The sequence below is a fragment of the Rattus norvegicus genome, chromosome 9, assembly GCF_021556685.1.
Source record: "Rattus norvegicus strain SHRSP/BbbUtx chromosome 9, alternate assembly SHRSP_T2T, whole genome shotgun sequence".
NCBI classification, from domain to species: domain Eukaryota; kingdom Metazoa; phylum Chordata; class Mammalia; order Rodentia; family Muridae; genus Rattus; species Rattus norvegicus.
This window is the reverse complement of record NC_141542.1, coordinates 56,734,411-56,758,891: the sequence shown is the minus strand read 5'-3', so window position 1 is coordinate 56,758,891 and position 24,481 is coordinate 56,734,411. Positions and strand designations below refer to the sequence as shown.

At 47.7% G+C, this 24,481-nt stretch overlaps 1 protein-coding gene across 13 annotated transcripts in view; it reads right to left on the bottom strand.

Annotated features, from left to right (window-relative positions):
* The window catches only part of Npas2 (neuronal PAS domain protein 2), a 179,019-nt gene that overhangs the window by 52,609 nt on the left and 101,929 nt on the right, over window positions 1-24,481 (bottom strand). For all 13 annotated transcript variants that reach the window (XM_087566097.1, XM_087566099.1, XM_087566092.1 and 10 more), the window contains 3 exon segments: window positions 24,266-24,414; window positions 19,216-19,307; window positions 10,808-10,897 (listed from right to left, as the gene is read on the bottom strand). In XM_087566097.1, the coding sequence (XP_087422223.1) occupies window positions 10,808-10,897; window positions 19,216-19,307; window positions 24,266-24,414 (331 nt within the window).

Here is a 24,481-nt window from a genome sequence, read left to right as displayed (position 1 = left end):
GGCTAGAGACAGGGAGGGAAACATGGAGCCCTGGGAGGAGGTCAGTCACTTATGTAAATGTCCATAAAGAGAACTCGGAGTTCTCTGGGTCTTTAGGCTGGCAAAACGCTGCTCTTTATTTCTCATAGGCCCCTCACTGATGGAGTTGCATCTTCCCTAACCTCCCCCCACCCCCAACCCCCAGTGCTTAGACAGTGGGGATACAAAACGAATACTACGTACAGTCTAGACACAACTGAGCCCCATGGAACTTCCAGTGATGTGACCGGAAGCAGGGATAGTCTCGATCCGTGACAGACAGCACCAGCCAACATGGATGCTGAACAAGGTGGTCGCTGTGGCTAAGGCCCAGCAGTTTGACCAGACGGGCGTTTCATCACAGCAATACAAACTCTAAGACAGGAGCTCGCAGTGAAGACAGGAAACCTGCGTGACCTGCCACCCTCCTCATTTCCACTTAGTAAACACGTCCAGTCCTGTGTCTTTCATACCATTTATAGGCTCCTCAAGCTCAAATCCCCACCAGCGCTCTTTCAAGCACACAGGCCATGAACCACTCCGATTTCCCAGACCACATAGTCATAGGGCTTAATCCAGACATCTTAATCCTATCCTGCCCTCTTCACTCCTAGGGTCTTCATCTCTACAAATGGTACTGCCAATTGGTCACCAGCTCACTAGGTGCACCCCACAGGTAGGAAGCATTCAGTTCCTTGTCTCCCCCTGAAACCTTCGCCACCACACCCAGATGCTCTCTGTCTTAGAGTTTGTAGTGCTGTGACGAAAACACCATGACCAAAATCAAGCTGGAGAGGAGACGGTTTTTTTTTTTGTTTGTTTGTTTGGTTTTTTTTTTTTTTGGCTTGCACTTCCACATCACTGTTGATCATGGGAGAAAGTCAGGGCAGGAACTTGAACAGGGCAGGCACTGGGAGGCAGGAGCTGAAGCAGAGGCCATGGAGGGGTGCTGTTCCCTGGCTTACTCCCCTTGGCTTGTTCAACCTGCTTCCTTATAGAACCCAGGACCACCTGCCTAGGGGTGATCCCACCCCAGAGTGAGCTGAGCCCTTTCCATAAATCAATAATCAAGAAAATGCTCTCTCACATCTGCCTACAGGCCAGTCTGATGGAGGCATTTTCTCAACTGAGGTTCCTCTTCCCAGATAACTCTGGCCAACAATAACAACAACAACAATGACAAAACCCAACCAACCAGGACAGTGTTTGTGGGCTTCTAGGTTTCATTCACTGTAATTCTCATTACATTTCTTCTGCATATATATAATAAATTATAATTATCTATATCTATATTTTACTCCTGTCCACCTTAATCTCTCACTTGAGAAATGACGTGAACACGATGGGGGCTTCCCACCCTAATGCTGGTCCTTATCCAGTTGACCTCCCTAGCAGCCAGAAAGGGCCCTAGTTCATATCAGCCATCACATCTTTATAACTGGCCATGAATTTGCCCTGCACTAGGAACAGAGGCTCGACTACCCACGTTTCTTAGCTGTGGGCACTTTGCCTGCCCCCCAGTCTCAGCACTAAGCAATCTCCTAGCATTCTGTCCTCCCATCTGTCGGGTTCCTCTGGCCTGGCCATCCCGCATGATTCTTTGTGAAAGATGAGCAGTTGAGCTCTGAAGTTCCAGACTGTGGACAAACTTGCAGCCTCCCTCTTGACCATGCCCTCCTTAACTACTCCCTGTACCCCACCTCTGACTGCTGCTGGTTTACGGCCTGAGGACAGCCCCTCTGCTGGGTCATCAGTACTGCTTTATGTCAGGGCAAGGCTTAACAGGAGTCCCAGATTCCAGATTCCTGACACAAACTCCGGAGTGTCCTAGGATGCTGATCCAAGGTCCATGTAAGTGTTCCTGACTTAACAATCAAACAGCTTGTGGATGGCTTCACCAGGACAGCACCCTGTTATCGGCCCAAGAGCATCTTGCAGTTTAAAGAGATCCCACTAACAATCTGGAGGGTGGGACACCAAAAAAAAAAAATTAAAAAACATCCGGTTATAGATGCTCAGGCTGTGAACAGAAGCCAGGAAGGGAACAGGAGAGGGACAGCGGCCCAGACACTTAACTCACTGCTAAACTCCAGCTAGTACTCTTTTTTTTTTTTTTAAATATTTATTTATTATATATAAGTACCCTGTCGCTGTCTTCAGACACACCAGAAGAGGGCATCAGATCCCATTACAGATGGTTGTGAGCCACCATGTGGTTGCTGGGATTTGAACTCAGGACCTCTGGAAGAGCAGCCAATACTCTTAACCGCTGACCCACCTCTCCAGCCCTCCAGCTAGTACTCTTGAGGGCTCCTGGATGTCATACTCCCTCCTCCTGGAGCCAGCATCTTGCTGACTGGCTGGGGAGTAGGAAAGGAAGGGCTTAGGTGGCTTACACTGGTGGGCTCAGTTCTCACCTCCATGGACAGACTCTGCTGACAACCCTAGCAGTCCAGGGCATCGTTTCTATTTGCCTTTCCCCATCTTCCCTCTGGTGATCGTGACTTTATTTTAAACCAATTCCTGCTAGCACTTTTCACATATGACTAATGCTCGCACACCACAGTAGCCTTTCCTCTCAAAGGTATTTCTGACTCTTCAAAACCCCGAAGTCACTCCATAGTCATTTCTTTAAGGGTTTCATCTCAGTCCCTCCCCCCAGGGTGGGTGTGGCAGAGTGAAGAGAGAGGCCCTTTGGCCTAAGTCCTTATGTGGAGGAATGATGGTTAGAAGGCTACTGAGGTGGGGGTGGGGCGCAAAGATGGATGTCTGTGCAGAACATGAATGGCTAGGGGTAGGCTAAGTGGGGTACCTGGAGGTTCTGAGGTTCTGGTCGGTTGATACTTAAGAGTTCAGTGCTGCTCTTAGATCTTACCTGCATTTGCTACCTGTTTTACTGTGATGCCATTTTCAAGGGCTAAAGACTGCCACCAACGGGGATAATTTGACAATTGAAACCCCAGTGCTGACGGAAGAGCGAATTACAGCTGCAGGTGAACTGTTGTTAAAACAACTGCAATCGCAGAGGGGAAGGAGGAACCACACCCTTTGCAGTCTGAATGATCCTCCGGAGCATCCCTTACTGTGGGAGGCAGGAGGTAGGAGGGGCTCTCTCCCACTGTTGATAGACACTGGGCTAACTATCTAGGAGTTAGCCCCACTTGGGACTTTCCTGGGAAGGCCTCCCCTGAGCTCCACAGTGTGTTGTTCTCAGGTCTCTCTTTGCTCAACCTTGTCTCAGGATGAGCTGAGACTTCCATGAACGCATGAAACCCCTCATGCTTGAATGGTAACATTAGTTCAATGGCATCCGGTCAAGAGTGGTGATCCTGTACACAAAGCAGCTTCAAGATGGCTGGGGTCTGGTCTGCAAGCGAACCGGGTGGAGATCAGCTCTAGAATGTTCCTGAAGGGCCATGGCAGTCTCAGTGAATCTGTGTACTGGTTACAGGTAAAGGGAATGGTCTGAGAGGTCCCAGGGTTGTATCATATTGTGAAGAGAAGTCAGCAGGCTCAGGGAAACCCTAAAGACCTTGACCTAAGCAAAGGAAACAGCTAACTAGAGACGTGTGGGACACTCAGATTTAGCTGAGACTCGAATCAAGCTCACGCCAGACAGTCAAGCTCCCAGAAGACAGGAATTCCCTTTGACCACAGTTCAGTAAAAGAACAACTAAATATTAAAATGCAAACACAAAGGAAGGATACCTCTGTTCACCAAGATAACCAAAGACGGAGAAAGGCAAGCCACACAGAAAGACTGTGATTACTACGATTTAGCCGCCTATGCTAAAACAGCCCCAGACTGAGGCTCGATGTTCAGTCTTGGCATTTGGAAGTCTAGACAGGCCTAACTGCGAGCTCCTCTTGTTAACAGACCAGACACAGCTCCCCTTCGTTCCTGAGGGGAGGATTTGGCACCATCCCCTGCAGTTAGAATTATGCAAAGGAGCTCACTAGGATCTGGGTGCCCGTCCTCTTCTCTTTACCATGAAGCCAGTCCCCTTCTGACCATACACTCCTTCCTCTGTATAAGAGGAGGGCGAGTGACCCTCATGCCTTTAGGGTGCAGTGTTCTCTTCTCCTGGGTTCTGAGCATGTGTGACTCATGTCCTGTTGCCAACCTCTTCCAGCTAGTGTCAGGTGTCATGTGTTGTGTTCAGACATTGTCACTATACCAGGATGGGGTGAACGACAGGTGATTGAAACATGCTCCCTGAGAACCAGTGTCCAGACCATGAAGAGAGGGCCTGCCACACACTATAGAGAAAGTCTGTCTATGCCCCGGGTTCCAGGGGTCTAACTTAGGTCATCAGGCTTGTGTGTGGTGAGCACTTTGACCTGCTGGGTCACCTCATCCACTTCATGTCTGCTCCTAAGGTCCCTGTTATATAAAGACGAACAAAACAAACAAACAAACAAACAAACAAACAAACAAACACAAACAAAAAACCCCAGCACAACCCTGAACCAAAAGCCCAAAGTCGGAAACTTTGTCTTTCCTTCGAGATTAAAAAAACTATCTTATGTATATGCGTTTTTCCTCTGCTCATATGTCTGTGCACCAGATGTGTGCAGTGCCCACCGAGGCCAGAAAAAGACACTGGGTCTCCTAGAACTAGAATAACAGACAGTTGTGAGCTGCCATGTGGGTGCTGGGCACAGAGTCCAGGTCCTCTGGAAGAGCACCCGGTGCTCTGGACTACTGAGTTGTATCTCTAGCCCCGAATTGGAAACATTGAGGAAAATACTGTGGAACATTGTGTAACACATGGAGTGACTTAAAAGGCTTTCCTCAGGCTATGCATGCCAGGTGTGTATGAGGCATAGATCTGAGTCCCTTCTCGAGGTATTTCATTATGCAAATACAGAGGCATAAGAAAATTTATGCAAATGAAAAAATGTTGGCAGGGCAGGGGAGGTATCCCACATGGAAACACTGTTTCATACATTTAGGGTATGGGATTCTTAACCTCTACTTAAATTATAGCTCAGCAAATAATTCAGCTTTAATAAAACTGCAAAGAAGAACAAGTGAGCAGTTATTTTCAAACTTAGGAAGACAATTGTTTCTGGGCAGAGGTGGGGCATGGAGAGAGCAGCAGATGGGCCTCCTGGGGTCTCAGGTCTGTTCTCTGGCTTCCTATCCTCCATGATGGATGGCTTACCTGCACTTTCATGCCCACTTAGTCATTAGTTTAAATATCTATCTATCTATAGATAGATATATAATGTAGATATATGTAAACATGCATATATATGTGTTGTTTTATATATATCTATATATCACACACACATGCATACATATAAACATACATACACACATGTGCCTATTCACATAAACATACACACACACACACACACACACGCACACACACTCACTTTGGAGTCCTAGACTTGCAGTGATTAACTTCACGTTGCAATCATGTGTGTTAATGAGGCTCTGCCTTGGAACTTTCTGCCAACATGGTCCGAAGGTAGGCATTTCCTGCAGGTGAGCTGAGGGGGAGCATTTCCTGGAGAGTCTGCTGGCCTTGACCTTGATGTTGTATTTTACAGTAAGATAAGCCAGAGGCTGTTCCCTTCCTTTTATGTGATTGACTTTCCTACTTGAGCCTCAGGGGAACGTGCCCACACATTTCAGGATATGTTGTTCTTAACAGAGCTCTCACCTGAAGAACTAACACATGGAAGTGTTTTTCAGCCTATAGATGTTTTATTTATTTATTTATTTATTTATTTATTTATTTATTTATTTATTTATTTTTCTTTTTTTCGGAGCTGGGGACCGAACCCAGGGCCTTGCGCTTGCTAGGCAAGTGCTCCACCACTGAGCTAAATCCCCAACCCCCATATAGATGTTTTTAAATCTTCGCTTATTTTTTGAAGGGTGGGGATTGAGATATGTTTACCTTTCCCTCTTCTGAGGTGTGCCCACCATGACTAGCTCTGTGTATGCAATCGCTCCCATGGAGCAAGCTCATTTATAAAGCTGGTGTCTTGTTCATAAACAGAGACAGTGCCATGCTCAGGGCTGGGGAAGCATGACCTAGTGCTTCAGGCAAACACCGCATTTGCAAACAAACCTGAAAGGGGAACTAGGCTGATAGCTTAAAAAAAAATCCAAACAGGAACCCACATGATGCTGGCCCGGCTCTGCCATAGCCCACTGTTTCCCAGTTTTGTCCTTTGTGTACAGTCTGCTTCCCAGGGTATCTCCTAAAAGTCTGCCATCCCGTTGCAGAAGCTCCCTTTATACCTGGGTTTCCAGAGATATGTGCACGTGTACACACACACCACATACACTGACACACACAGATACAAAGACACACATGTGCACATGCACACAAATATGCAAACACACAAACACACAGACACATGCACATAAGACACCACACATACACACATACCACACATATACTGACACACACAGATATACACACAGACACACACATGCACATGAACATAACACAGACACACACATGTACTTGCACGCACACACATACACACATGCACACACACATACACACATGCACACACACTGGTGCACACACATACACATACACACATGCACACACACTGATGCACACACATACACATGCACACATGCACAAAGACAGGCACACACAGATAAACACACACGCATACACACACCATACACACAAATGTACACGTGCACATGCACACACACATGCATATACACACATGCACACATCCTTCCGTCTCTGCTTCGAAAGCCTCTGTTCATTCTAGACACAGAAAGGCCAACTATGTTGACAGCAACACCACTAAAATGTTCACCTAAAGCCTTTGTTTCTTTCTTTTTTCCTTTGATTCTGTCTTTCCACCATACTGACAGGAACACATCTCCCATGCTTCATCAGGAAATCTCTGTGTGAGAATCTATCAGGAACTCTAACCCACGAAGGAGCAGGAAACAGAGCTTTAAGCTCACTCACTCTTGGGAAAAATTCTGGTGGTTTTCTTCTCCGTCCCAGCCAAAGAGGTGACTCTAGGATTTGACCTTGGCCTGGCAGGGCTCTGCTGTTGGGAACTGTGATTTCCTGTCCCTGTCCCAATTGTCCCCAGCCAGTCATGCTTCTTTTCAATGTCCACCTCTGAAGATTGACACTCACCACAACCTGAGGAATTGGCACCTGTTTCTGTCCTCTGGAGAGCTCTGAGTAGTGGCTAAATACCTGGCTCTGGAACCATCACCCAGTTCACACCACAGTCACAACCCTGGGTGACTGGAGCCACAGCCCAAGTTCACCCCATAGTCACACCCTGGCTGTCTGGGGTCATTGCCCCCAGTTCACGTAATAGTCACAATCCTGGCTGTCTGGGGCTATTGCCACCATTCACAACACAATCACAACCTTGGCTGTCTGGAGCCACTGCCCCAGTCCACACCACAGTCACACCTCTGAATTTTTGGAGTCATCGCCCCAGTTCACACCACAGTCTTACCCCTGGATGCCTGCATACTTGACCTCTCTGCCCTGCTGTTTCTCTTCTGTACTCAAGGGTATTGACCTTCATGGTATTGCTGTAAGGATCAGTAAGGACAGCAAGGGACTGTTCCAAACACTTTACAGATATCGATACCCAGAAACTTGGCACACAGCAAGTGGGCGCTCAGTAAGCGTGTACTCCTGGCAGTTGAGCAGGTGGAAGTTCTCAGACTGAAATGCCGAAGAAAGGTCACCACCACAGGGCCTGGATGCTTTGTAGACAGATCCTGCTCTTGTGCCAGGAAGTAGGGGAATTAAAGACAAATTAACCAAAAGAATTCACAAGCTGCAACCCCAAACTTCGGCACTAGGAACACACTAGAGTAGCTTGGGCCCAACATGGTGGCACCTGTTTCCACCCCTGTTCTGCCCTCACTGGCTGGGTCCCCAGGCTTTCCTCAGGTGTAAGTTGGAAGCAATAGAGGAGTGATTTCCAGAAGAAACAGCTAAATGCTGATGGAACAAACAAAATGCCTGCTCTTAAAAGCCTTTGTCTGCCCCACTTATAAACGAAGATGCCTGGAAAGCCAGAGAACAAAAGCTAACTGCAAATCTGTAAGACCGCTCATGCAGGGGCTCAGCCCTATTGGGGCCTCACTGTGTGTGTCAAGGTGTAAGTCTAGTCTACAGATGGCTGCCTAGTAACCGCACACAAGGGTCTGGCATGACCACGTAAGGGTGAAGCCATCCCTGGCCCTTCCAGTCACAACACGATTTTGCAAGGGGGACCTGAATGGCTCCAAAATTTCGAGCTGGGAAAATTACTTCCTAAGTTCCCTCTGCCACATATAGCAACTGGGTCATCAGATACTCATGAGAGCGTAAAGCAGAAGAGAGTCAGAAGAGAGTTTACCCAAACAGCTCTGGGCTCTGGCCCTCCTTCCCAGCCTGAAAGCAGGTCACACTTGTTTGGTTTTGGTCAGCGTCCATTGCTGCACACTCTTTTCCACTCTCCCCAAAGAGACACCTTATCTCCCCCTTTCTCCTTGGCTGTCCTTAGGTGAGCCCCAAGAAGCCATGACGAAGGAAGCACAACCACTTCTGCATTGTCACCATCCCGGACTGAGACAGAGACCAAGGTGTGGGTGCACCTTCGCATCCTTTGAGACCAGAATTAGCCTCTTCCAATAGCTGTCCCAAGAAGAGACACCCAGATGCCTATCCTACTCTGGCATCAGGGAACCATGATACCCATGATGCCACGGGACAGGTACCCACCCGGAAAGGTCAAAGGTGCCTTTCAGACCTAAGATGCTGGGACAGCAGAAGAACCCAGGTAGAGGGATAGTTGTGTAAGGATACTGACCACCTGCAAAAACAGTGGGCTGGGAGATGGCCTTCCAAGGAACTAATAGGCCAGGGGGATGTAGAGGAAACCCCGAGCCACCAGCAGAGTAGGGCTTTTCACCACAAGACAGACAGAAGCTGCTCAGGGAGAAAGGTCATGTTGCCTCCTTGTGGCAAAGACCTTCCCCTAGTGAGGAGATTTCAGGGGACCAATCAGTGGTCGAGGAGTAGGCGGGACTTCTGGGTTGGAGGGGAGAAGAGAGACAGGGCAGAGAGAACAGAGGAGGAAGACAGAGGAAGAGAAGGGTGACCCTGATCTGTGTGAGTTTAAATAGCCACAGGTAGGGGCTGGAGAGATGGCTCAGTGGTTAAGAGCACTGACTGCTCTTCCGGAGGTCCTGAGTTCAGTTTCCAGCAACCACATGGTGGCTCACAACCATCTGTAATGAGATCCGATGCCCTCTTCTGGTGTGGCTGAAGACAGCTACGGTGTACTCATAGCCATGAAATAAATAAATCTTAAAAAAAAAAAAGCCACAGATGGGTATGGATCTCTTATAAGGGGTGGATAATAACAGGACAATTTGTCTTCTCTAGGTGGGTGGTTTACCTCAATATCAATTGGCTCTGACTTCATTGTGTGGACCTTTTGTGTGGTGAGAATTTACTGATATAAATCTGATTGATAAATTACAAGCCTCTAGAGTTTTGATTTTACCGGTTACAGAGATTTGTGACAGCTAACGGCGAGATGCTCGGTTGATACGTGGAGCTAGTGTGGCAGCGACTGGCCAAGAGAACTTAGCCAATCCGGTTGAGATGTTTCAAGAGCTCTGGGCCAGAGACTCTACCGAGTTTGGCTGACCGAGATGGGAACACCACGCTGTTGCCATGTGGCCCGCTGGTGCTGGCACTACCGTGAGATGGTGTTCCTTTTTTTTTTATATTAATATTATTTCCCAGTATACCTCCTGACCTGGCACTGCTGTGAAGAGAGGACTATAGTTTTTCTAGCATCATGCTGGCCCAGGACTTCTTTTGGCTTAATCTGGGGCAAGGTGTTACCTGCCTTGTCATGTAAACTGGAGGGCTAACCTGCTGATCGCTAGGGTTAGGAGTGGGGTGGCTGGTTCTGCTAGACTGATTAGGGGGACCGAGAAGAGAGGATATTTATCCATCACTAACAAGCATTGCTCCTAGTGGATCTGACATTTCGGGCCAATAAGAGGAGGGCAAGAAATGGGTTGCTGGGCAAAGGCTTGCCTTTTCCTGAAGGGTGGGTCTTTTTCTAGCCTGGTGCTGACCTGCAAGTGACTTCATATTGAGCTAGGAGTCATGGAGAGTTATAGAGAGGATGGAGGGAAAAGGCAGAAGAAAAGAAGGATTGAAGAGAAGTAGAAGGGACAGAGGGGCTTACAGCCATCCCACACCCGAGCACCCATGGGCACAGATCTGGCCCTCTCCTCCCTACCTGTCCCTTCTCATTCCCCAATGCCCTCACAACACTGGTCCAACCGTGTCTTGCTACAGTGTTTCAATTCCCAGAAAACACCAACCGCTGTAAAACGTTCAGTGTGATTAGTGTTACAACCTACTTGCAATCTCATACATGTCTCAAGCAAGCTCCAAACCATATTCTGCAATGGCCATCTGTTTCCCCTTCCTTAATCAGCTCTCAGTTGACCAGGGACATCTGCTGTCTTCTGAGCTCTGCTAACAGCACCAAGAAACTCACGTGAGTGAGTCCCATCCCGACTTCGGCCCTGGCCCCGATGAGGTCACGGCTCCTTGCCTGTTTCAGGGTGATACATGCCTTCTCCGGCCCCTCATCTGCTGAGGACCTGGAGTTTGGCCTGGTTTGGTTCTGCAGAACTTGGGACACTTAAGTCTCCATGCACCTTCTCCTCACACATAGCTCCCCATACGTGCAGCACCTCTGTAAGCCTGCCCAGGAAATCATGCATAAGGCGGCTGTAGCGGAAACTCACCGGTAAATGTCCGAGGAGAGGCGTGATGCTGTCGGACACATAGATGATGCTGCCGTCCGTTGTCACAACAATGACGAAGCCATCTAACGCCTGGGGGAAATGCAACATTTGAGAGCTTCTTAGAGACGCTTTTTATGAAGGAGCCCGAAACTAAAGCAGAGGATCCATTTTTTTTCCTTACGACACTGACTTTGTTTTGTAATCCTTAGACCATTTCCATGAATAACATCACAGCGCTTTCCTGACTTACACACGGGATGACTCTGCACACAATTTGTTCAGCTCAGCCCAAGCGCTTGCAAAAGCACTGTGGGCTCAGCGACTAAGTTGACCTGTTAGTATCATAAAATGAAGTGCAGCCGTGGAAGTTGCTTAAGCAGGTTTAATGGCAGGCATGAGACTACGATGAATCAGAAGTGCCACCATTACTACTCAAAGGCATCCTCAGCAGCCTACTACAATTCTATAGGCCCTGGCCCCAAGATCACTGTGAGCTCAGGAGTAAATGTTGACTGGGAGATATAGAGAAAGATGTCTTACATAGAGAAACATGTGCTCCCAGGCCAAAGCAGACCTCTGTAGGAAGGGGAGGGATGACTGAGTGTATGAGGGCCTGAATGAGTGTGTACGGTTGGCGGAGAAAGGCAAAACCTTGCCTTCTAATCCATGGGCAGATGGTGACAGTGTGTGTAGAAAATGTCTGCTGTAGCCACAGCTCCACCCTCAATGGGTGTTCAAGGCCCCAAGACAGCTCCCCTACAGAGACTGCTCCTACCGAGATTAGCTAACCCCGCCCCCACTCAACTGTATAAAAAAATGGCGAGCTATGGCTTCTCCATCAGAGAGCCCAGCCCAGGCGATCCCAGGTTTTCTGTCCACGTGTCTCTGTGTGTACCTTTTCTTCATTCCTTTGCTGGCCCAGTCAGGTCCATCGCTGGAGCCTGGCTGGATGTGGCAGACCTCCACCCACATCCACTACCACACTGAAGATAGAGGGATCGTATGTAGCACACGAGCGAAGGCTGTGCAGTTCTTTGCTCACACATTCGGTTCCTTCTAGCCATAGAAGGAACCATCTACATTGGGGTGCTGTGGTGGTATTGGGCTGTAATCCTAATACTTGGAGGCTGAGGCACCAGGATAGTGAAACTTGCTTCTGATCCTACCCCTCTCCGAAAGGAACACTCACTGAGTTCTACAAGGCTGGGTGGGAGGGCGGGCTTTGTAACTAACTCACCTGGGCACAAGAGTTTCCAAATGTCTAAAAATCGCATGAATGCAAAAGGGCCTATACCCTCCGGTGGGCGTCCTGCCTTGGCTGCGAGTGGATAGACGTGGACTGTACTCTTTCACTGGGTCGAGCCTCCTGAGGTTCAGATTTTAGATGTACTGAGATTCGACTCTGGGTGCTCCTAATGCTTTCAACAACCCATTTCTAAAACTCCGCCTACCGAAGTCATTCAGCAAAGAAGGGGGTCGCACTGGCAACGGCTACCGGGGGGAGCCTGGTGAGACAGAGTGAATGGAAACAAGGCCCACCTCACTAGAACATAAATCATTGAAGGAATACTACCCAGGCTCAGATGGACGCCTACAGGAAGCTTGCTACTGCCGTCACAACGACCGCGTCTTTGAACCAGCATCTTTTCCAAATCTGTCTCTCATTTTTCCGAGTGGGTGATCAGGGGTTCGAAGGGTTTGGAAACATCCTGCATGCCTTTTCCTAGATCCTCCCGAGGTGCTCCTGAGAATCTGCTCCCATAAAGGGGTGTTCTTTCTGCGCAGTCAGCTGGACATGCCTAGGTGTGGGGCAGCAGAAGCCAGGACAGTACACGGAGTGTGCATGTGGCTGTGTTTACCCTCACCCCTTCGGGGTTCTTTGCTCTGAACTTACTGGTTTAAGTGTGATGTGCCGTGGGGATTTTCTTTTCTGGCCTTTTTTGTTTTGTGCTCTGTGTGTATCTGGATGGGTATGTCTTTCCTAAGTTTCAGAAAGTTTTCCTCTATGATTTTTGTCAAAGACTTGGCCTGCCATTGACTTCTCCCTTATCTATGCCTGTAATGGAAAGGTTTAGTTTCCCACAGTGTCCTTCATTCCCTGCACCTGTCTTTCCTGTGTTTTAACTTCTTTTTTTCCATATCTTTGCTCAGGTGCTGTGTTTCCTTTATCTTCAAGTTCAGATATTCTGCCCTCTCTTTGATCCATTCTACTTGCGAGACGTTCCCAGGAGCTTCTTATTGGGTTGCCCGGTTTTTCCATTCCGTCTTCGTTTCAGCTTTACCTCCCTTCAATGTTTCTTTCTCTTTATTGAATTCAGTTTTCAGATCCTGGGGGTGTCTCCACCTTTCCACGCAGCCTTATGCTTGTGTCTCCTCGGGCATCACTCAGGTTAGAAAATTCTAAGTTTCCCGAACTGTTGCTTTGTGCCTAACGCTCCTTGGGTTCTCTGATGGAGTTAAACATTGCTCTTTTATGCTCTCTGTCCTCTGGGTTCACGCAGGAGGCTGCCACCGGAGGCTCTGCGTTCACCATGGAGACTCATCAGAGGAAATTGTAGGGGACTGGTTGCATCCGAGGTGGGACTTACTGCCTTCATCTTTCATGCTGTTCCTGTTTTTGGAATGAGACCTGGACATGCCAATTTCTTTTATTGATTGTGTCTGGCGTGGACATAACAGGCCGGGGCTGGACCTTGAGGTTGGATGTGGTGCCAGTAAGATGGACTTAGGTGGACACAAGAGGCTGGGCTTGTATGCAGGATTCGGGTCACGTGACCGCCTCTTTACACCCCCACCCTCCACCACCTTATTTGTTTTATTGATGTGATTTTGAATTTGAGATTCTGAGTAGGGTGAGGCAGAATCCCAAATAACTTTTAATTTGCATTTCCTTGATGGCTAAGGATGTTGAAGACCTTAAGAAAGATTTATAGGCCAGTTATGTTTCTTCTTTTGAAAACTGTTTGTTGATTGACAGGATTTTTTTTTCTTTTTCTTTTTTTTTTTTTGGTGTTTGATTTCCAAAGTTCTTTATGTATTCTAGACTTTAACCTCCTGCCCGAGGGGCAGCTGATAGAGGACTTTCCCCATCCTGTAGGCTCTGTGCTTGCTTTGCGGATAGCTCCTTCGGCCTGCAGAAGCTTTTAAATTTCATGTCCTCTCACTTATAAGTGCTTAAGGATGTTTCTCATGCTGGTGGCCTGGTTTCAGGAGCTCTTGCCTCTGCCCCGATCTCCAGACCTTTCCTCTAGCATTTCAGGTCTTTCAAAAGGTCTCTGGTTCATGTTGAGTCCATTTTTGTACAGCCCATCTCTTAAGGGAATTGCATCCTTTCAAGTTACCTCCGTGAGTCTCAACCTTGGGGTCCCCGGCAATGTCTGTGGACATTTTGGGGCTGTCGCTACTGGAGTCTGATAGTAGTATAAAGCGAGTAGAGGCAGGGGATGCTGAAAATGCCCCACAGCACACAGGGCATCAAAGAAAGGTTAAGTGTTACATGCCTGGCATGCTGACACTGAGATATTCTGGCTCAGAATCATGAGGGAAGAAAAAGTGAAGCTGAGTGAGTGACTTCAACCCACCAACTATTCTTTTTTTTCCCTTTCTTAAAAACTTGGATATTTTATTTATTTACATTTCAAATGTTATCCCCTTTCCTGGTTTCCCCTCTGCAAATCCCCTATCCCATCCCTCCTAACCCTGCTTCTATGAGGGTGCTCCCCCACCCACCCACTCCTGCCTCACTGCCCTGGCGTTCCCCTACACTGGGGCATCGAACCTCCACAGGACCAAGGGCCTCCCCTCCCACCAATGCCAGATAAGATCCCTTCAGCTCCTTCAGTCCTCCCCTAACTCCTCCACTGCGGTCCCTGTGATCAATCAGTCAGATGGCTGCCCACCAAGTATCCTTCTAAATTATTTTCCTTTATAAATTTTAAATGTATTTTGTCAATGTGAACTCAACTCCACAGCTTAGGTCATGTGACCCAGGTGAGAGGCAAGCGCTCTACCACTGACCCACAGCCCTAGTCCTCAAATAGTTTTATTTTAACTGGTATATAGAAATATAACATTGGACCTGTCCGTGGGGGTACCATGGGACATTTGATTTGTGTGTAGGGGGTGTAATATTTAAGTCAGGTTAGAGCTATCTGCCTCTAAAACCTTTAGCATTACCTTATGGGGAAGACATTTTAAATCTTTCTATCCATTTTTTGTAACCCACGGCACGCCATTGTACTGTATCAGCTTACAGTGCTATAGTACCCCCAAACTTCTTGCTTCCAGCTCATCTTAAATTAGAACCTATCCAGCAGTCTTGCCTCACCCCAAGCCCTTGTCTCTCCAGCCTTTGATAACCGCACCCTCTACCAGACTCTCCTCAGCGCTCCCGTAGGTGAGTCTCTAAGGTGCAGGGCAGCCTCATTACGTCAGCAGGGCCTCTTTGGAAACAGATGGAAGGCTAGGGGAAGCAGAAGTTGAACAACCTGTCTTTCTTTCTTTCTATTTATTTGTTTTTGTACAGCGAGCCCATGTCCTTCTTGGGTCTGGCAAGCACGTGGGTGTCACAAAACTGAAGACACTCATCCATGTGAGATGCCCTTCACTTGTTCCCTGGCACTATTCCAAAGCGTAGAAGACCCACATTGAATCTCTGTGCTAGAAACACTTGCCACAGCTCTGGAAATCCCACAGTGTGGGATGTGACAGAACCACCATGCACCATTATCCATGGATTTCCACAAGTCCTAGAGACTTCCCCTTGCTACATGTTACAGAGACACAAAACCTCCCTGACCTACACGCTCCTAATTTTGATGGAACATTCTATGTGTTCTCTGGGACAGACTTCTGAAAAGAGAAAAGACTTCTGAAGCTTTCTGAAAAGTATGCAGAAAGACCTTGAGTTTCTCAAACTCCGGGCAGCAAGAGCTCTCTCTCTCTCTCTCTCGGGGGCTGGGGAGATAGCTTACCAGGTTCAAGCACTTGTTCCTGCAGAGAACCTGGGTTTGGTTCCCAGTACCCAGACAGTGGCTTACAACTGTCTGTCACTCCAGTTCTAAGGTATCCAGTGTCCTTTTCTGACACCTATAGGCACCAGTCACCCATGTGATGCCTAGACATACATGCAGGCAAAAACACGTGGACACATAAAAATAAAAGAGATATATCTTTTTAAACAAAGAAAGTTTCCTTCTTTCTGAGTCATTTCTCCAAGAGCTTTGGTCGGTCTTCCTCTTGGTCACCTTTCTTCTTTTATTCTTCACAACAGTGTTAGTCCTGAAGTCCGGTTTTGTGCCCCTTTGACCAATGGTAGGAAGAAGAGGGGGTTCATGCTCAGAGTCACTAGTGATTCTCTGGGGCACAGAGCTTCCTAGCCAGCCTGTGTCTTCATTGAAATGGAAGGACTTTTCTGGCTACAAAGACATGAATCCTGGAAGGGCATTGTCTTAGTTAGGGTTTTACTGCTGTGAACAGACACCATGACCAAGGCAAGCCTTATAAAGGACATTTAATTGGGGCTGGCTTACAGGTTTAAAGATTCAGTCTATTATCATCAAGGTGAGGCACGGCAGTGTCCAGGCAGGCATGGTGCCTGAGGAACTGAGAATTCTACATCACGTTTTGAAGGCAGCTAGCTAATGGAAGACTGGCTTCCAGACAGCTACTGGAGGAGGGTCTTAAAGCCCATGCCCACAGTGAGACACTTCCTCCAACAAGGGCCACACCCCTCTAACAAGGCCACACCCTCTCCAACAAGGCCACACCCCCTCCAGCAAGGCCACACCCTCTCCAACAAGGCCACACCCCCTCCAGCAAGGCCACACCCTCTCCAACAAGGCCACACCCCTCCAGCAAGGCCATACCTCCCAATAGTGCAGCTCCCTGGGTGGAACAATTACAAACCATCACAGGCATGCTCTCTGAAAGAGGCGGATGTACAGTAGGGATGGAACAAACACTAGGAATGAGTTGCTCTGTGAAAACTCGTGAGTCATCTGAGGGGCCACATTGTGGGGCTTGGACCAGCAGAGGGGAGAAAGGAGAAGGACCTGCTGACTCAGCCCCCAGTCTGTGTCTACTGAAGGGAACAGGTTGGGAGACAAGCTCAGCGGAGCCAGAGCCGAGCCCTAGTTGGTAGCCTTCCAGCTTAGATCTGCCTTCCGTGGATGTGGACCAGGGCTGGATGGAAGGAGGGTTCCAGACCCAAGCTGTGTGTTTTGTCTTACCCCCTCTCCTCTTCAAGGACAGTACCATGGAGATTAACTTCATAGGGTTTTTAAATATAGTTCTGATTGCTAGTCCTTTCTTCCAGACATAAATTTATCAACATTTTAAAAACTTCATAGAAATCTTATTCTGTGAAATTCTTTAGGTGCTTTGAAACTTGCTGGATAAAGCAAAAAAGGTTGTGCTAGCAGGCTCTTAAAACATGGCTGGTTCCAGAGGGTTATATGTTTTTAACTCCTTCCCCATAGGAGTTAAAAAGACGAATTGATGCCTTAAGGCAGCACAATGATACAACAAATTAACATTATATTTCATAAGCCGCTTTAAATTTAACGTACTTAAAATACACTGCTTCTGCAGAAAGTTCTGTATTTTCTTTAAATATAGTTCCCATGTAGAGTTAAGTAGCTTTCATCTGCTGCAAATGTTCATTAATGCATTTATGTTTCATAATATTTAGACATCTTTATTCTGGCATTTTCTTATTCCAGTACTTTCTGTCTTCTGCATAGTTAATCTATGGAGATTGAAGTTTACATCAGTCTTATGTAGGTACACAGATGAGCTATAGAAAGACTTATCCTAGGAAGCCACTCTCTGAAGCCTCAGCTGGGAGCCAGCTGTTCACGGTCCTGCCGAGCTTCCCTTTGTGTGCCTTTTCTGTCTCAGTTCTCTGTCAAGTCACATAGGAGCGGTCAGTCCTCATGGCCTTAGGCATGCTCCTGCAGTAAACTCCCCAAGTCTGGATTTGGCGTACCTGCTAGGGCTTTGTAGAGATTTGGCCTGTCCTGAGGACGTTCACCCATATGGAAACGTTCCAAGGGCACCGATGGAGGGTATTAGCTCATTAGCAGCCTCCCCTTCCCCAGCCCCCTCAACTCAGTCCTACGGGGAAAGGAACACGGCCATCTTAGCACAGAAAGGGCCTGGTTAGGGTGGGAGGCCCAGGTCACTGTGGCTGACACCCATATAACGTTCACGTATGGTGAGCTCAGGCTTAAAGTATAGTTTTCAAAGATCTGTTTCCAAATGTGAGTCCACGAGGGAGAAAACTGCAACCTCTGTATTCTAAAGAGGGGCTTCTGTCCATGACGCTTTTCTATTCCCTGCCTCCCCTCTGGCTACTTCTGCCACTTACCCCTGGTTCATTTTTCTATGCCCTTTGTTGGGAGGCCAAAGATGGGACCTGTCCTACAGTCACTGAGGGAACAGATAGCACTCCACCACTTCCAGCTCAGGAACTCTGGCTTAGGTAGCCCAGCTCAGTAGTCAAAGCATAAATGATAGCAGGCAGAGAGAACCACAGGCCAGCATCTGTTCTGAGACTTACTTCCAGGGCCATGAGCAGCCACTTCCTTTGGGCACGAGAGCTAAGAGGAACACGCAGCTACGTTTTAATTTCTAACTTACTAAACTCTTTAACCTATTAAGTACATGTGTGGGTGAAAATATGTGAACATCTGTGTGTGTGATTGCATATGCCCGCTGAAGTGCATGTGTGTGTCTTCACAGATGAGTACATGAATGTGAGTACATACATGTTCATGTGTGAGTGGATGTTCATGTGTGTGTGTGCATGTGCACATGTGAATGCATGAGCACTTGTGCACGTAAGTATATGTGCATGTGCATGATCACACGTGCATGTGTGTGAAGCCATTCACTTTGATTTTTGGTTTGAGATAGGGTTTCTCTTTTGTCCTGGGGCTTACCACATAGATGAGGCTGGCAGGCTAGGCAGCCACAGATCTGCCTGTCTCTCTTCTCAAGTGCTGGACTTGTGGATGTGTGTCACCAAGCATGCATTCTTAAAAATGAGGGTTCTGGGGACTACATCAAGCCTTCATGCCTGTGGACACAAGCACTTTACTGACTGAGCTGTTTCCGCATTTTGTTCTTTGTTTTTGATTGCTGCTGCTGCTGTTTTCAGACAAGGCCCCGTGCCTCTTAGGCTGGTCTTAAACTTGCTGTGTGGCAGAGTAGGGCCTTGACCTTCTGGTTCTTCAGCCTCAGCCTCTGGAGTACCAGGATTACAGGAGTGAGCCCACCATGCCTGGTTTCATGTGGGGCTGGGGATTGGAACCCAGGGCGCTGTGTGCGCTCTGCACATTCCCAGACAATCCGTCCCCTGCTCTACCCCCAGCCTTATTAGGCTAACTTGAAGAAGTGTGCTTTACCTCCAACATCAGCTGGGTGAATTCTTCGTTACTGAGGAATGAAGGCTTCCAGTCCTGCTGGATGTCACAGATTTCTGTTTGTGCTGAGACTTCTAAAATAAAAACAAACCAGAAACAGAAGAAAAGTGTGCATGAGGCTTCATACTCAAGGCATTCTGGAATTATTTTGTGTAAATCTTTAGTTAAAGAAAGCAAGAGGGGCCGGAGAGATAGCTCAGCAGTCAAGATCACTGTCTGCTCTTCCACAGGTCCTGAGTTCAGTTCCCAGCAACCACATGGTGGCTCACAACCATCTGTAAATGAGATCTGGTGCCCTCTTCTGGTGTGTCTGAAGACAGTGACAATGTACTCATATACATAAAATGAATAAATCTTAAAAAAAAAAACAAAAAACAGAAAGCAAGGGACAGGTTCTCCTCAATTTCCAAACTCCAAGGACTGTGGATATGATAGGTTGAACAACATTTTTGATGCTGTCACAGCCTCTAAGGAGACTGTGGAGAAGAGACGATCCACAAGGAGAGTACAGGTACCTGCCACCGCTGTGACCTAGGTCTAGCAGCAAAGCTACCTCGAGGCAGCCGCACCCTCAAGGGAAGGGACAGAGGCTGACCTGGTAGTGTCTTCTCAAGTGTGGGTTGAAGCAAAGTGGAATCTGGGATTCTCATAGTTTCAAGGGCTGAAGGTGGAGCTCACCGGTAGAGTGTGAGCTTCCTGCTTTTTTTTTTAATATTTTATTTATTCATTTATTATATATGAGTACACTGTAGCTGTCTTCAGACATACCAGAAGAGGTCATCGGATCTCATTACAGATGGTTGTTAGCCACCATGTGGTTGCTGGGATTTGAACTCAGGACCTTTGGAAGAGCAGTCGGTGCTCTTAACCACTGAGCCATCTCTCCAGCCCGAGCTTCCTGCTTTTGTGTGTCCTCCTGGGTTCTATTCCCAGCACTTCCAAACAACGATAACATTCCAGACATACCTTAGGCTTACAGTAAACAGGTCCACCTTTTCATTTCCCTGGGAGTTCAATCCCCACCCTCTCCATCATTCCTGAGCAACAACTGCTACCTAGATGCTCATCGTTATCCCTTAAAATGGTGCCTCTGTGTGGTGCAGGTCTCGCCGCATTAGGGTGGTGCTGGACTACCCTACCACTACACCCTGAGCCCCCTGAGTTGCCTTTGAGACCTGAATTTACTTTTCTTAAAACTTTGATGGTTGTCACTATTAGTCTATAGTTTACCTGCTCTCTTTTTCGATCATGATGTTAAGGTATCGCTCACGTGTGACAATCGTGAGCCCGTGCGGGACTCTTTAAATATCCTTTCTGCACTTAGAAATTTTGTTTTATTATTAAAATTACCTCACTGTTACCATAGACACTGTAAACGTGATAGCATATGTTCTTATTTATCCTCTATCTCTTTTCAAGAATTTACTTATGTATGTGAGTTCACTGTAGCTGTCTTCAGACACACCAGAGGAGGGCATCAGATCCCATTACAGATGGGTGTGAGGCACCATGTGGTTGCTGGGATTTGAACTCAGGACCTCTGGAAGAGCAGTCAGTGCTCTTAACCACTGAGCCGTCTCTCTAGCCCATCTCTTTTCCTCTTATCTTAAACTAACATTTCCCCCACCCATGTTAAGAAAAATTTAAGAATATACCTATTTATACCTCAGGATAAAACTAAATCCATTGAACAACTTCCCGAAGAAAGTTGATCCTTCCAGCATAGAGCCTGCCCATTGTACTTGGGACAGTCTTCAGGGCTTTCTTCCCAGCATCCTTTATTTTCAGTGCTAAGCCTTGGACCCAGAGCCCCACACATGCTGGGCACTCACTGCCAGTAAGCAACACTCCAAGCCCTATGCCCATGATTTTGGCAATCTCTCTCATGGAGAGGGCAGAGAAAGAGAGTGAACCCTTTATTTGAATGAGTCTGAATGGATTCAGAGGTTACATGTGAAGAAAGAGGATGTGAAGTGCCAAGTTATGCTTGAGACTAGACCTTGACTCCTCCCCTTATCACGTGTGTCCCTCAGGGGAAGAGTCTGAAAGAACATGTCGCTGTTATTATTAGACAAAACTGCACTGTCCAACATTTATTTTAACTGTCTTAGTTAGGGCTACTACTGCTGTGATGAAACACCATCACTAAAAAGCAAGCCGGGGAGGAAAGGGTTAATTCTGCTTACACTTCCATATCACTGTTCATCATTGAAGGAAGTCAGGACAGGAACTCAAGCAGGGCAAGAACCTGGAGGCGGAGGCCATGGAGGGGTGCTGCTTACTGGTTTGCTCCTCATGGCTTACTCAGCCTTCTTTCTTATAGAATGCAGGACCACCAGCCTAGGGATGGCACCACCCACAATGGGCTGGCCACCACCTATCAATCACTAGTTAAGAAAATGCCCTCCAGTCAGATCACATGGAGGTGTTTACTGAACTGAGGTTCCCTGAGTGACTGATAAGGGAAGGATCAGAGGCACTGTGGTTGTCCCTGGGTTCTTAGAAAGCAGGCTGAGTGAGCCATGAGGAGCAAGCAAGCCACAAGGAGCAAGCCAGTAAGCAGCACGCCTCCATGGCCTCTGCATCAGCTCCTGCCTCCAGGTTCCTGCCCTGCTTGAGTTCTTGTCCAGACTTCCTTCCTTCCGTGATGAACAATGTTATGTAAGTGTAAAACCTTTCTTGCCCAACTTGCTTTATATGATGACATTTCATTGCAAGAGAAACTCTACCCAGTGGTTGCCTTACAAGCACAAGCACCAGAGTTTTACCCTCAGAATTCTCACTCTCTCTCTCTCTCTCTCTCTCTCTCTCAATTGGGCATGGCAGTGTGTGTGTTTGTGATTCCAGCACTAGGGAGCCAGGCCTAGATCCATCCTCAGGACTTGTTTGGTCAGCATGCCTAGCTTACTTGACAGGTTCCAGGCCAGTGAGGGACTCTGTCTGCAAATGAGTTGCAAAGACTCTGAATAATGAGACCTGAGATTGTTCTCTGGCCTGGATATGATGCACACACATACACATACACTTGCATGCCTGCACACATATGCACACATGCACGAGTGCATACCCTGACAAATTAGGACTCGATTTTGAGGTGGCATAAGGAGGCTCCCACACACTTTGGGGGAGCCACTCCCAAAGATTCTGCTCTATCTGTGGAGTGGGTTTAATCCCAGCTCCTTAGGTGGTTTCTCATGGACAGTCAAAGCTGAGAAGCGATGATCTGAGTGGATACACTAACTCAGAGCTACAGTGCAGTCATGACAGATGTTTGTCCAGGAGCACCCCCAGGCATTACACCTTAGAGAGGCTGGTAGAAGGCCACTTAAGATCAGCACTCTAGACAGGTTGCTGGGTTTGAAGTCTGTGTCTTCCTGGCTGTCTGATTCAGGTCAATTAACCTCTCATGCTTCTTCTACGCCTGAATAAGACTTTGAGTAAGGTGCTGTTGTGAAGTCTAGGGACACAGAAGGGAAGGGTAGCTTTCTGGGAACCCTGCATGAATGCAGAGAGAAACTCACCATTCCTTCTGTGGGTTCACCTTACTTGGGAGACATGTGAAGTGGCTGAATTGGTTTTATCCCTTTAAGCCATAATTTGGTGCGAGCACCCTATTTCTGCATGAAACTCACTGTGCAGCTTTACCCTTTCTTCCAAATAGGGGTTCTCAGAAACCGGTGAGTCTGCAGATACTCTGACTGCATGTAGAGGGAGGCGGGCCTCTGGTTGGGAAAAGGCGAGGCCAGAGAGGCGCTCCTGGTGTCAGGAAGCGGTGCTGCAGCTGCAGATCAGGCCTTCCTGGGCCAGATAACTCCTCGGTGGACAGAGTAGCATAAATGTCACACCGATGAACTTGATCTCAGCTGTCCTATTTAACAGCTGTCCTGCTTCTGTGGCACTGACCTAGTTTGAGTGATTTGCACAAAATATCTTGGCAATCAAACCAACCTGCTATTTCACTTGGCTTAAAAAAAAAGTTACTTAGGAAATAGAAGCACTCCGATTAAATTATCAGGGCGATGTCTAGTGCAACTCTGCTCGTGTGGTCCTCTCCCCGGCTCTTAACAGAAGCAATCAACACATTCTTTACCCTCTCTCATAGCATCTGCAAGATAGAAGACAGCTCGTCACCAAGTCCTCAATGGAATAGGGAGAGAATAACACGTAAAAACATGTAAAATCTAAGGACCTTTCTCAGGTCCCCGTAAAGCCCTCTGCCATGATGCCATCTTGTCCAGGACCATGTCCAGAGAAAAAGCCATCTTTGAGGATTCTCAGAGCTATAATTATGCCCTCAGCGATTTGAACTCTCCTGATTTCATTCTGTTTGATGTCATAGTTAAGGTGGAAAAAAAAAAAAGGACCCCTGCTTTCAACAGTTCTCTGGCTTTTTCATTATTTATTTTTGCCAATTTTGCTCTTGGATATTGTTCAAAGTGATTGGCATTGTAGGTGCACGACTGCATGTAGGGGGTAAAAACACCGGAGAGAGGATAGTCTGAGGGAGACAGGAGGCGGTCCTGAATGGTGTCACAGGGTAAAATCATTGAGTGACAGGACAGTATCTGCCAGTGGCGGGGGAGGAGGACCATGAATGAACTGCATGATTCCAACTGACTAAGATCCCCAAGGAGGGACACAGCTTCAAGTGTGCAGTCAGAACAGATGTCACATTTGGGGAAAGACAGAAACGGGGAGGTCCTGGATGGGTTCCAGGGATTTATGACAAAGACAAACCTGTGGCGGGTGTCATCCATGCAATCTGCAGGCCACCTGTGCAGGCTGCGGGCTCTCCAGGTGCCCCTCAGACTGATTAAGCATTTTGGGGTGTGACTGTCTTCTCCCCAGCCTGCTAGATGTAGGGCTTTTTGGGCAGGTCCAGAGCCTCTGGAGGAGAGCCCATGAGGCTTGTGGGTGTCCTTGCTGATGACAGGCTCATGGGGACTGCCTGCCTGATAAACTCATCACCTGGGGAAGGGAAGGGAAGGGAAGGGAAGGGTGGGATGGAGACAGCAAGGAGCGCAGCCTTTACCATTGTGTTTCTGCAGAAATCCGATGACCTTCTCCAGCACAGTTGTTTTGTCCAGTTTCCGAGTGTTGCCTGGGAGCATGGAGCTGAGCTCTTTGATGAGAACATTGAACTGGTCCCGACGCTTCTTCTCAGACTTGTTTCGAGAGGCTCTGGAAATACACAAGGCACAGGTCACTAGAACATCCCACCTCCCGAAGGCTTTGTCACGCAGCAGAG